At 33.3% G+C, this 12,363-nt stretch overlaps 1 protein-coding gene across 10 annotated transcripts in view; it reads left to right on the plus strand.

The window, feature by feature from the left end:
- Positions 1-12,363, plus strand: part of WDPCP (WD repeat containing planar cell polarity effector) — a 509,410-nt gene that overhangs the window by 240,335 nt on the left and 256,712 nt on the right. For all 10 annotated transcript variants that reach the window (XR_004273015.1, XM_032291974.1, XM_032291976.1 and 7 more), the window contains 2 exons: positions 2,579-2,767; positions 6,142-6,265. Coding sequence is in view for 9 of the 10 variants with exons in the window: in XM_032291974.1 (XP_032147865.1) it covers positions 2,579-2,767; positions 6,142-6,265 (313 nt within the window). In the remaining variant the exon portion in view is untranslated. The remainder of the gene's footprint in view (positions 1-2,578; positions 2,768-6,141; positions 6,266-12,363) is intronic.

Consider the following 12,363-nt stretch of genomic DNA (forward strand, 5'->3'; position numbering starts at 1 on the left):
TTGGACTCAAAACTCTTGGGCTCAAGCAATATTCCCACCTTAGCCTCCTGTGTAGCTGGGACTATAGATGTGCACCCCTATTCCTGGCTTTATTATTTCTTCTCTTAGTGTTTGAGAGAATTCACCAGTGAAGACATCTTAACATGCATGTCATGTATATGTATGTGTGTGCCTTGGTACACGTGTGTGTGTGTGTGTAAAGGTTTTTGAACAATGACTTCAAATTTAAATAATATAGAGCCATTCAAGTTTATTCCTTCTTGAGTGAGCTTTGAGACTTTGGGTCTTTCAAGGAATCCATTTCATTTAGTATTTATTCATATGAAAGTGAATTATTCACTGATTTTAAATGTTAGTAGTTCTGTAGTGATCATTCTTATATTGGTAATTGTATTGTCTCTCTTTTTTTCTCAGCTGAGATAGAAGTTTGTCAGTTTTACTGATCTTTTCAAAGAACTAACTACTGAATTCATTGATTTTTCTGTATTCTTTTTCTCCTATTGTCTTTATTATTTCCTTCTATTTGCTTTGGGTCTAATTTTCTCTTACTTTAATTCAATTAAAAATAGTTTCTAATATACATTGTGACATTTTTTTCTTTGACCCATAGGTTATTTAGAAGAGTGTTGCTTAACTTCTAAATATTTGGAGATTTTCCAGATAATTTTTCTGTTACTGCTATTTAATTCTGTTTTGGTCAGAGAAAATGCTTTTATGATTTTAAAACTTTTAAACGTATTTAGCTTTATTATATTACCCCAGAATATGCCCTATCTTGGTTAATGTTTTGTGTGCATTTAAAAAGAATGTGTGTTTTACTGTGGTTGGGTGCAGTGTTTTATAAATGTCACTTAGGTCACATTCATTGATAGTGTTTTTCAAGTATTTCCTTTACTTAATGATTTTTTTTTTTTGCTTACATATTCTCTTGATTATTAAAAGTAATGAAATCTGCAATTATCATTTTATTGATTGATTGATTGATTGATAGAAACAGAGTCTTACTCTGTCAGCCAGGCCGTAGTGCAGTGGTGCAATCTCAGCTTACTGCAGCCTCCACCTCCCAGATGCAAGTGATTCTCCTGCTGTAGCCTCCTGAGTAGCTGCGATTACGGTCACCTGCCACCACGCCTGGCTAATTTGTGTACGAGGTTACGCCATGTTTGCCAGGCCTGTCTCGAACACCTGCTTGCAAGTGATCTGTCCACCTTGGCCTCCCAAAGTGCTGGGATTACTGGCATGAGCCACCACCCCTGGCCACCAATTATAATTTTAGATTTAGCTTTTTTCCTTTTTAGTTCTGTCAGTTTTTGCTTTATTATTTCACAGCTCGGTTATTAGGTGCATTTAAGGATTGTTAATCTTCATGAATTTCGAATCATATTTATAAAGGTATAGAATTCTAGATTAATTTACTTTTTACCTCTCAGTAGTTTAAAAATGTCTTGTTATTTTTCTTTGGATTACATAATTTTAGATGGAAAGTCTATAATTATTCATGCCTTTGCTTTTCTGTACATCCAATGTATTTTTTTTTTCCTGTGGTTGCCTTTTAAGACTTTCTCTTTATCACCTTTCAGTGATTTTATTATGATTATATGTTAGCTTTTCTTAATATATGAGTTCTTTCTGTTGTTACTAGTAGAAGCATTACTTAGGATATAGGTAGAGTCAACAGACTTCAGATATTTTTGGTTTCCTGCAAAGTTCCTATGCATTAATATCTACTGCCAAGGAACCACCCTGATTTATGAGGACTTCCAATGCTTGATTGCAGGTTCATGAAGGCTTTTGGACAGTCACATTCTTTGATTCTACCAACACAAAAGGAATGGTAAAGTTTTATTGCTTAGTACGGTCAGGGCAATTCCGCAGATTCCCTATCAAGTTGAGTCCTGTTAATAGCACAAGTTTTCATTTTCATGCGACTTGAAGTTAGTATGAAGAATTTTAGCATCTTTCTCATGAACAAATACATTTTTTAAAATCCTGAAGCCTGTAACTATTCCAGTTAAATGATGATGATAATAATGATAGCAATAAAAAGAAATACAGTAATATTTTATAATACTTTGCAGCTTAGAAAGTAATTTCACATTTCTCATTTTCTTTTATGATTATTTGTACTGAGAGGAAGTGTTTTAGACTTTAAATCAGTAAACATTGAAGAAAAAAAGATTTTATAGCCTACCATTTTGAAAAGATTAAAAAACAAAACAAAACAAAAAACAAGTAAAACACCTTGTCTAACAGCTCCACTACTTATTGTCATTTGATAGACAGAAATTATTGATTTCAAATGAGGTTAGCCGTATTTAAAAGTCTATAAAACCAGAACATATTGCTACCCCCAACCTTTGTTTTATGCTCATGTTCATAAGAGTAAAAGTGAATTTTCTTTCATTTTGACAAGATTAATAGATGTGTTTGTGTTGTACCAGTGTATCTTATAGCAGATATTAGTTGAGAAAGAGATCAGTTCCACATTTCTAGCACAGGTTTTTTTCTTTACAGAAAAGTTAACTCTTTTTGTTTTCCTACTTTTTATTTTATTTTGGTTTTCCATGTTTTGTGACAGGTGTCTTCACTCAAGGACAGCTGGGCCTGGTAGACATCATTTTCCAATACATTCACTGTGATGAGATCTATGAGGCAATAAACATCCTGAGCAGCATGAACTGGGACACTCTGGGCCACCAGTGCTTTATCAGCATGAGCGCCATTGTAAACCATCTTCTTAGACAACAGCTAACTCCAGAGAGAGAAGGTCAGGCTTGAAATATTTTTCATAGATGTATTTTGTATATACATGAAATAATTTTATTAAATCAGTTATTTTTTGAGGTTGTTTTTGAGTTATGTTATTGGAGATTAAATGATAAAAATGTTAGTGCTCTGCTAAAACTCAAGGGATCAGATATCAAATGATTGCTCCCATATGGTATTTACTATATAGTATTTGTCAATATAAAGAACAGCTTTTCTGTTTATGCTTATGTTGGAACTCACAGTGTAGTAGTCATTGTACAATTCTGTCTTAAGCTGAAGGATATAACGTGCTCAGAGTTCAAACTTTGACCAAAAATTTTATGTACTCCCTGAGGTCTGCTAGACAAAGGGCACCAAACAAAGGTCTTTCGTTCCTCCTCCACATCAGACATCAGTATTTTTTTCTCACACCCAAGTCCTCTGTCCAGACAATAGTTCTTAACACTTACTTTTTGTGTATCTGAATTGCAGCCCAGGCTGCTCCTTCTTATTTTCCTTATTCTGACTTACAGTTCTGACACTCTTCTGTCTTCTGCCTGCTTGGATTTCCTTACCTTTGCCCAATAAGTAATTTTGTCCATAGAGATCTAAGATGTTTAATTTTAAAAGAGAAGTTAAAAAAAAAAAAGGTCGGGGGATGGGGGCAGTGGGGAATGCTGTGACACATACAATAATGAAATAAATCTTTATATTTGCCAATTATCTACTCTTATTTTTCTTATGTTATTTATTTACTTAATGTATAATACACCTAGACAATCTAACATTTGCATCTTTCATATCTTTGTGGTAAGCATTGACATTAATGGTGGAAAATCATGGCCAATGAGAAACTGTCCCTAGGTAATTTGTAAGCTAGGAAGAACAGGAAATATGTCAAGAGATCTTTACTTGGAGAGCTTTTCTTTTCTATTTTCTTTGCACTTTTATAGATTTTTCTTATCCCACTTTATTACATTGCCAAAATAAGTTGTTTGAATAGAATTTTGTAGGTAATCTTCATTTTAGTAATTTTAGAGAAGAATAATTAGTAAGAACATGCTCTTCCAGGAAGTCTGTATCATGGGTCTTGGCCCAAGTCACACATGGCCCACAGTAAATATTTATTTAATGTTAATTGAATGTGCTTTTTGGAGGTAGTCAAAATTTAACTAAGGAAATTCAAATTTATTTATTTATTTAGAGACCAAATCTTGCCCTGTTGCTCAAGGTGGAGTACAGTGGCACAATATCGGCTCACTGCAATGTCTGCCTCCCGGGTTCAAGTGATTTTCATGCCTTAGCCTCCTGAGTAGCCAGGGACCACTACGCTTGGCTAATTTTTGTATTTTTAGTAGACAGGTTTCACTATATTGCCCAGACTGGTCTCGAACATTTGGCCTCAGGTGATCCACCTGCCTCAACCTCCCAAAATGCTGGAATTACAGGTGTGAGCCACTGTACCCGGCCAAAAAATTCCAGTATTTTTACAATGAGAAAATGCCTAGTGCATGGCCCATACTTAGGTACTCAGTGAGCATTAGTTAAAAATAAAACGAATATAGCTTCGTAATTTTAAGATACAAGATACTACTATAATATTGCTGCTTGCAGAGTTATCTTAACTAATTATTTGTTAGTATTGATATACTGTAATGACCGGGTGCATACTTAAAAATAAACATAAAAAATTTTAAAAAGCAGAGTCCCTAAAGAATTCTTATATTATATACAATCTATATAAGTGATCATAAATTTACACTTAAAGAAGAAATATGGAAAAGATAAAATATTGACTGAGCACACCAAGAAATTGCTAGCACCATAGTGAATTTGTCTTGTAAGATTACTGTGTTATAGGAAATATTATTAGGGAATACACAAATGGGCATTATCCGATTCTTGCTTTAATAAAGGATATTTTCAAGGAACCATATTGGGGAGATAGGGAAATGAAAAGCTTGTATGATACTAGGCTATTAAAATAAAATGTTTGCATGATGCTGGGTTATCAGAATATGTACATTTTAAGTAGGTATGTGCATTTCCCTCCAAGTAACTGCAAAACAGATTTCTAAAACATTCAGAATTCTTCTCTCTTGAGATGTATTCTGAATCTAACAAATTTGATATGGTAATTTGTTTTCCTTTTATTAGTGGAACCCAGTGAGCTATTTTATTTGTAGCCATGTTGTAGTTATCTTTGAGATCTTCATTTCTGCCTTAAACATCAAGCTGGGATATCTAATGAATCTATAACTGTGCTGGGAGTTATGAGTATTCCATATAGGTTCGAACATTTCAGATGTACAAAACATGCTGTCAGGAAAACAAGCAATGACAAGAGAATCTGGCTTGTTTTCACAATAGCATTGCTGTATTCAATTTTAATCTAAATTGACTGCTGCTTTGAAAGAAAATACCTCTAAAGTTCATCTTTACTGTCTAGATTTGAGATTAAAAAAAGAAATTACCTACCTACAGCTTAGCCAATTCCATAGCAATTACTCTGATGAGGTATTTAATACTTTCAAACCCAAATATGCCTAAAACTAGTTTTGTTAAATAAGAAATTGTTTATTCAACCCAGTGCTAGTAGCATACAAATCAGAGGAGTCTTACTGTGAGCTATAGTGTTCTCATACATGCTCTTACTCTCACTATTATGGTTATTACTTAACTTCCAGGTATTTCTGGGGAAAAAACCTAGTCCTGTAAGCATGTCTTGGTAAAACTGTGAAACAGGCAAAATGTGCCCTTTCCCCCAATCTTAGCCCTCTAGTTTATAAAATCCTGACTCCCCAGTCCTTCTTTCCTTTTCCAGGAGTCTAAGTTTTCACACTTGGATAAAACCAAGAATCTTGCTGTTTAGGGTAGGACTTAGGGAAGATACAGGGACTTTCATGGTTCTCTTCAAATTGCAATAGAGACATATTTCTACTCCAATATGGCTGTTTATTTGTATTATTTAAAAAAAAAATTCTACATCTATTTCAATTCCCAATAGGGAAAGGTTAGTTTTCTCCTTTTAGCCAAAGAGAGTAAATGTTTAGCACACTGTGAGCTGATTTTACTGGAAGTACTAGTTCAAACTGCATTACTTTGATGAGTCACTGCTTTAATTACCCATTTGTGGTGAGAGGGTGGTTCATTATGGATTTCTTCAGTTTTGACAGCTTTTTGTTGCCCAGAGTCATTGTCAGCTTTGCCTCAAGTGAAAGTTTATACACAGGTTTGTTTTTGTACCAGCTGTCATATTTTAATTTCATCTTTCCTGCAACAAGCTCACATTTCATCCAAGTTTGCAAAACCTGACTGACTGCAAACATGAGTATTTTGTTGTAATCGATGGAGTTTCACTTGTTTCAGTGCTGCTATGTTTGAATTCCACAGCACAGCTTGAGGCAAGCCTTGGAACCTTCTATGCTCCAACAAGACCACTTCTGGATACCACTATATTGAAATATAGGGACCAAGTCAGCAAATATTCAAGGAGATTCTTCCACCATTTGCTCAGGTGAATGATATATTTGGATTGATTAGTGTCAGATTAATTATTTCAGGAGACAATCATCTTTAATTAAAATATTCCATAGTAAGGCTACATGTTTCCTGACAGTCCATCTCTTCAAAGAAATATACATCTTCTTTTGATCTTACTTAATCTGTTATTGTTCTCATTTTAAGGAAATATTTAAATATTATTTGGGGCTTTTATATCATCAGTACTTTTTAATATACCTCCCTGTTTAATATGAAAGAACAAATATCATCTACGTAAAGTCAATGTAGAAATATTAACTGAATTATGCTGCTAGCAGTAAGTAAATATTTTCTTTTTAATTGAAGCTAATGATATGAATGTTCTGTAAAGCTCTGAGACAGTCATTGGTTTGTTTTTCTTTCAGAATTACTATAGAAACTTATCCATTGTCTTCTCATATAATGTGGCAAGTTTCTAGCTTCAGTGTACCTCATTTTTTCTGTTTTAAATGTATATAATAAATATTGTTAACCTTAGAAATTATGTAAAAAATAATGTCAAGAAATTTCTCTAAGAAAAATATTGCAGAAGTTGAAGGAAAAGTATATATAACATATATATATATAAACTTCAGAAAGCAGGATTAATAGATGGAAAGAAGGAAGATGAATGCATGGATAGATAATTTAGTGATGTATATATAAATGTGCCAATACCATAAGTAAGAGCAAGGGAATAATTAGCACACAATTTAGAACACTCTGGAGTTAATAAAAAGAAATATGATAAAATAAGCATATAATAGCCTCTAAGGTATTAGTAATGTTCTATTTCTCAAGATGAGTGGTAAATATCAGGTCATATTAAAAATTATTTTTAACTATGTGTATATATACACATACATATACATGTGTGTATCTATGTTTGTATATATGTGTAGATATATGTATAATATACTTTTGTATATGATAAGTTATATAATGGAAAGTAACAGAATTTCAACTCTGTGTACCAAAAAGGAAGATTACATCAAGGAGTTGATTTTAGACTTTCAATTTTACTAATAATATAATCAGCTAGAATGCTTTTCACTCTTTCAAGGCCTTTGATGTGTATTCTCTTATTTCTTTCTTAGAAACCCCTGTTAAAGTAGTAGAATCATTTGAGAGATGAGTAAACTGAGGCATAGATAAGTGGCTTGCTTAGATCAAATAACAGGTTATTGGTGGTGCCAGATCTTGAACTGATTTTGATTCCCTGTTCCTTACTCTTTCTTTAAAACTGTTTGGCTATTATTAGCTGTATGTTTTTAAGATCCTAGCTTATAAACTAACTGGAAGTTTTTGTTCACTTGAGAGTAGACCATTTGCCCAAAAAGAAGGAGGACACCAGATTGGTCAAGATTTGAGAAGTTGTATTGTCCTGTAGATATTCACGTTCTATAATTATATTTCTATATATAAAGTGGCATTTTGAAGTCTACTAAGCAGCGAAGCCTCTGGAAAACAGCAATTTTAGAAACAGAAACATTAAAATATTGCAAGGGTTTTGATATATAATTGAATCTAGCCTTTTCATCTGAATATTAGCATATTCCAAGATTCTTCATGTGAATGAAATGTCTTCTATGAATGAACATATGGTAAAAGTGCTGGGGTTAATATCACATTTATTTGGACTTAGAGCATTGCCCTTTGGTCTCATTGCTAATATTTGTTTCCCTGTTTCTGGGGAAAATTAGTAAATTCTCGTCTTGCCTAAAGAGCCCAAAAAGATGAAAGTGAATGAAGCAGAAGTTTTGGAAGCATATTCTTTGTGTCCTCACTGTCTCTGGTCTCTGAGATTTTATGCAGTGATTTAGTTTTTGCATAAGCATCATATTTGTAACCATCCTGCGGGCTCTAGGATGCTCTATTCTACTAATGTGCAATTTTTTGTTCATTGGTTTTTCTCAAATAATTACTTTTTGGACATATTTTGATAAGGTCATTATTACTATTATCATTATTATTCTATAGCTTTTCTATGTGGTCACATCTGGAACTGGATGTTTTCCCTTAGGGTATACTAGCTTTTTCAGGTTTTTTCTTTTGCATACTTTGCTACTATTTCAATTATAATGAGTATGTTATTAGTTCTTCTTTTGATAGTAGGCTATACAGTATTATGAAAAAAGAAACAAAAGTTTAGAAGAAATTAAATGAGATAGCTTAAATTGGAACCATTCTTTTGTTTAATGTGCTACCAAGAAGTTCCTGTGCTTAGGGGAAGGAAAATAGGCCAAATACCTTTTCATATTTGTGAAGTGCTAGAATTACATTATTCTGTCCTTTAGCTAGTCATTATTTTAATAATCTGATAAAAAAAACTTCTAGGTGTAATGGAATAAGCCCTAAAACAGTAAAGCCTATCATAGGGAATTTTAAATTAAAGATAAGGAAAAGTAGCCCCACAGATATTAGGGGTGTACCTAAATTACTCACATCGTTCTCAGATTGGCTGAATCTGGATTGAATTATTTTGATCAAGAGTAAAATATTACATTGATTTTAATTTAATGCAGCAAATGAAGGGTAAGATCATACTATGAATTTGTGATAATAGGCAAGTATACCATGTTGATTATTAAAATAATTGTTTTAGACAATTTTGTTTTTGTCTTGACAGTAGAGGAATTCTGCAGACATTGCTTTACATTTTTTGGTCTTTTTTGTCTTTGGCAAGTATAAAAAATTACCTGAAAGCCTTTTTCCAAATTCAAACAAATCTAAACTTTAAAACATACCTCTCATCTTTTTATATGCATTCAAAGTGATCTGTTTTCAAAAGAAATGCTCCCTAGAAATGTAAATTATGCTTCTAATGTTAAAGATAGGAAGAGAAAACAGAAGCACAGTCTTGATATGGTAGCTAATCAAGTGTTTATTATAAAAAAATTTTAAAGAGATGATAGAATCTCATTTATAAAATTATTAAACTGGAAGGCATTTACCTACAGTAGGTAAATGTCTTCCAGTTTAATGACTTTTTTAGGCAACTTTGCCTAAAAAAATTTAAAAGATAACTGTTCAGCTGCCTCTCTGAAATTGAATAATCTTCCACAAGTACTGAACAGGGAAGTGATGGCAAGTGAGAGTTTTTCATCATTAAAAAATAGAAACAATAATAGGAACCCCTAAATATTGATGAAAGGGCAGACATTTCAAATAAATGTGCCACATATGAAGCTTATTACCAGCATGGAAATATAATGTATTATAAAGAGTTAATAATTTATTTTAACTTTTCCCCCTTCCTAACTGTGAGACTTGTTTTCTGACTCAAATTGTGTTACGTGATTGTGGCCCAGACAGTTGTGCTTTTTAAATGCTTATAAAAATATTAAGCAAAATTTGTAGAATGTGATATTTATTGCCTAGAAATAATTTTTGTTTATGAAATATTAGTGGAGAAATGTATTGATGTCTGCATTTTCCTTTGAAATGTAACAACAAAAAGTAATATGAATTGATGGCTAGAGATAGGTAGATATGTGATAAGCAATATTGTAAAATGATAAAGTCAAAATACATGTAGTAGATATTCTTTTAACTTCGTTGTATGTTGGGAAATTTTTATAATAAGATGTTGGGGATAATATATTGGAGTAAATATTTACACTTAGAATTCAGAAAAAAAGGACAGTCTTTTGGAAATGGCTTTTAGCTTATGTAAAATATATATGGTAGGCAAAACAAAAATCATTTTGTGACTAAAACAGTTCTTAAGCAATTCCATGTATACATGGCTTTTTCATTTATACTTTTCACCGATGGAGCATATGTAGTGAATAGAATATTTGTATGAAACCATTTCAAAGAATATGAATGCTAAAAACGTTAATCTAAAAGCATTCAAGACAACAAGATAGAATGATCTTTAGAGACAAACTTCCTGGTCAGATCATCCAAAAATGCTAGATAACATATTCCAGTATTTATTGAAAGCATGGTTGAGCTGGCTGTAAAATAAGGGAAACAGGTTGAAATGACAAGGATGCTTGATTTCACAAAAGTAAGCAAACTTTAACGTTCTCCTGGAGGGCATCGTCTGGTTCACAGTAAGATAGGTACTTGGTTTCAAAGGTTGTGTACTCAGAAGATAGGAGACATAACTGAGGGCTCATGCAGAATGGGAGGTTGTGTCAGATGAAAGAGACAGCATCCTTCCTGAGAGAAGTGGAAGGAAGGAAGGCATGGGGAGCAAAAAGGAATGGTAGACAAAAAAATAATCATAGACTTATGGAAACCTAAACAAAAATTGATCATATAAAGCATATACACTAATGTGTAATTCAAGGGGTTAAAAACTAAAAAAAAATCTTGGACAATAACAACATAGAAGAGGAGTGAAGAGAGTTAAAACATTCTAGGGTCCTTCTACTTTTCAAGAGGAACATAAAGATATTTATTGATTCTAGATTTTAGTAAGTGAAATACAGAATTTCTAGGGTAATTACTAAAAGGAAATAAATAGAGTATATAATTTTCAAGCAAGGAGAGGGAAAATATTGGATAAAGAATAAAAATTAACCCCAAAGATGGCAAGAATTAGAGGAAGGTGCAGCATGCAGGGGAAAAAGCATGGGAAAAAAGATGGAAAATAGAAAACACACAGTGAGATACTGGCAATGAATAAAAAAATCAATAATCATGGTTAATGTAAAACAGATTTTTTTCCCTCAGTTTTTTTTTTTTTTTTTTTAAAGACATCTAAAACATAGAAGGTGGCTGGGTGCTGTTGCTCACACCTGTAATCCCCGCACTTATGGGAGGCCAAAGCAGGAGAATCGCTTGAGCCCAGGAGATTAAGACCAGCGTAAGCAATACAGTGAGACCCTTGTCTCTACCAAAAAAAAAAAAGCAAAAAAATTAGCCAGGTGTGTGGTGGTGCATGCCTGTAGTCCCAGCTACATGGAAGGCTGAGATGGGAGGATGGCATGAGCCTGGGTGTTCAAGTCTGCAGTGAATCTTGTTCCTGCCAATGCACTCCAGCTTGGGTGACAGAGCAAGACCCTGTGTTATTTAAAACTAAACTAAACTAAACTAAAACAAAGAACGTTTAAATGTCAGAGAATATAAAAAAAAAATTTATACCAGATAAATACTCTGAAGAGGGCTAATATAGTAGTAATGTCATACAAATAGTCTTTAAAGCAAAATCATTAGTAGAGATTACTAGAGATCAATATTGACAGAAAAATCAATTCACTAGGAAAATATAACAATTCTAAATGTGTGTAACATAGCTTCAATGTACATAAAACAAAAGTCCACTGTCAATAGCTACAGAATTTTAACTCCCTTCATGTAGTAATTGATAGATTAAGCAAACAAAGTGTCAGGAAATAGGAGATTTGAATGATACTGTATAATTGAAATCTTGACTTAATGGACATGTTTAGAGTACTATATCCAGCAAGTGGAGACTATACTTTTGCTTATGAATAAACCTTTATATAAATTGACTGTATTCTAGGTCATAAAATTCATAAAAATTTCAGAGAGTAATTTTTATTTACTCCACAATTAATTACTGAGCAGCACATGCCAGGCACATACTTGGAATACAGCAAAAGGCAAAACAAGCAAACAAACAAACAAAAAAATCACTTTGGATATTTGTCGTTGCCTAAATGGCATGTTGAAATGTAATCCCCATTGTTGGAGGTGGAGCTTGGTGGGAGGTGTTTGGATTATGGGGGTGGATCCCTTATGACTCGGTGCCCTTTGTGATAGTGAGTTAACAAGGACAGCACCAAGCCATAAGGGATTCACCCTCATGACCCAAATGACCATATTTGGTTGGTTAAACGTGGTGCCTCCCCATCCTCTTGCTTCTGTTCTTGCCATGTGAGATTCCAGCTCCCCGATTGCCTATTGCCATGAGTGAAAGCTTCCTGAGGCCTTACCAGAAGCTGAGCAGATGCTGGCATCATGCTTCCTGTACAGGCTGCAGTACCATGAGCCAGTTAAACCTCTTTTATTTATAAATTACCCAGTCTCAGGTACTTCTTTATTGCAATGCAAGAATGGTCTAATACAATAAATAAGTGGATAAAATATGTAGCATGTCGGGTAATGATATGTGCC

This window comes from Sapajus apella, unplaced genomic scaffold (assembly GCF_009761245.1).
Source record: "Sapajus apella isolate SASKATOON/1434 unplaced genomic scaffold, GSC_monkey_1.0 scaffold26, whole genome shotgun sequence".
Lineage (NCBI taxonomy): Eukaryota > Metazoa > Chordata > Mammalia > Primates > Cebidae > Sapajus > Sapajus apella.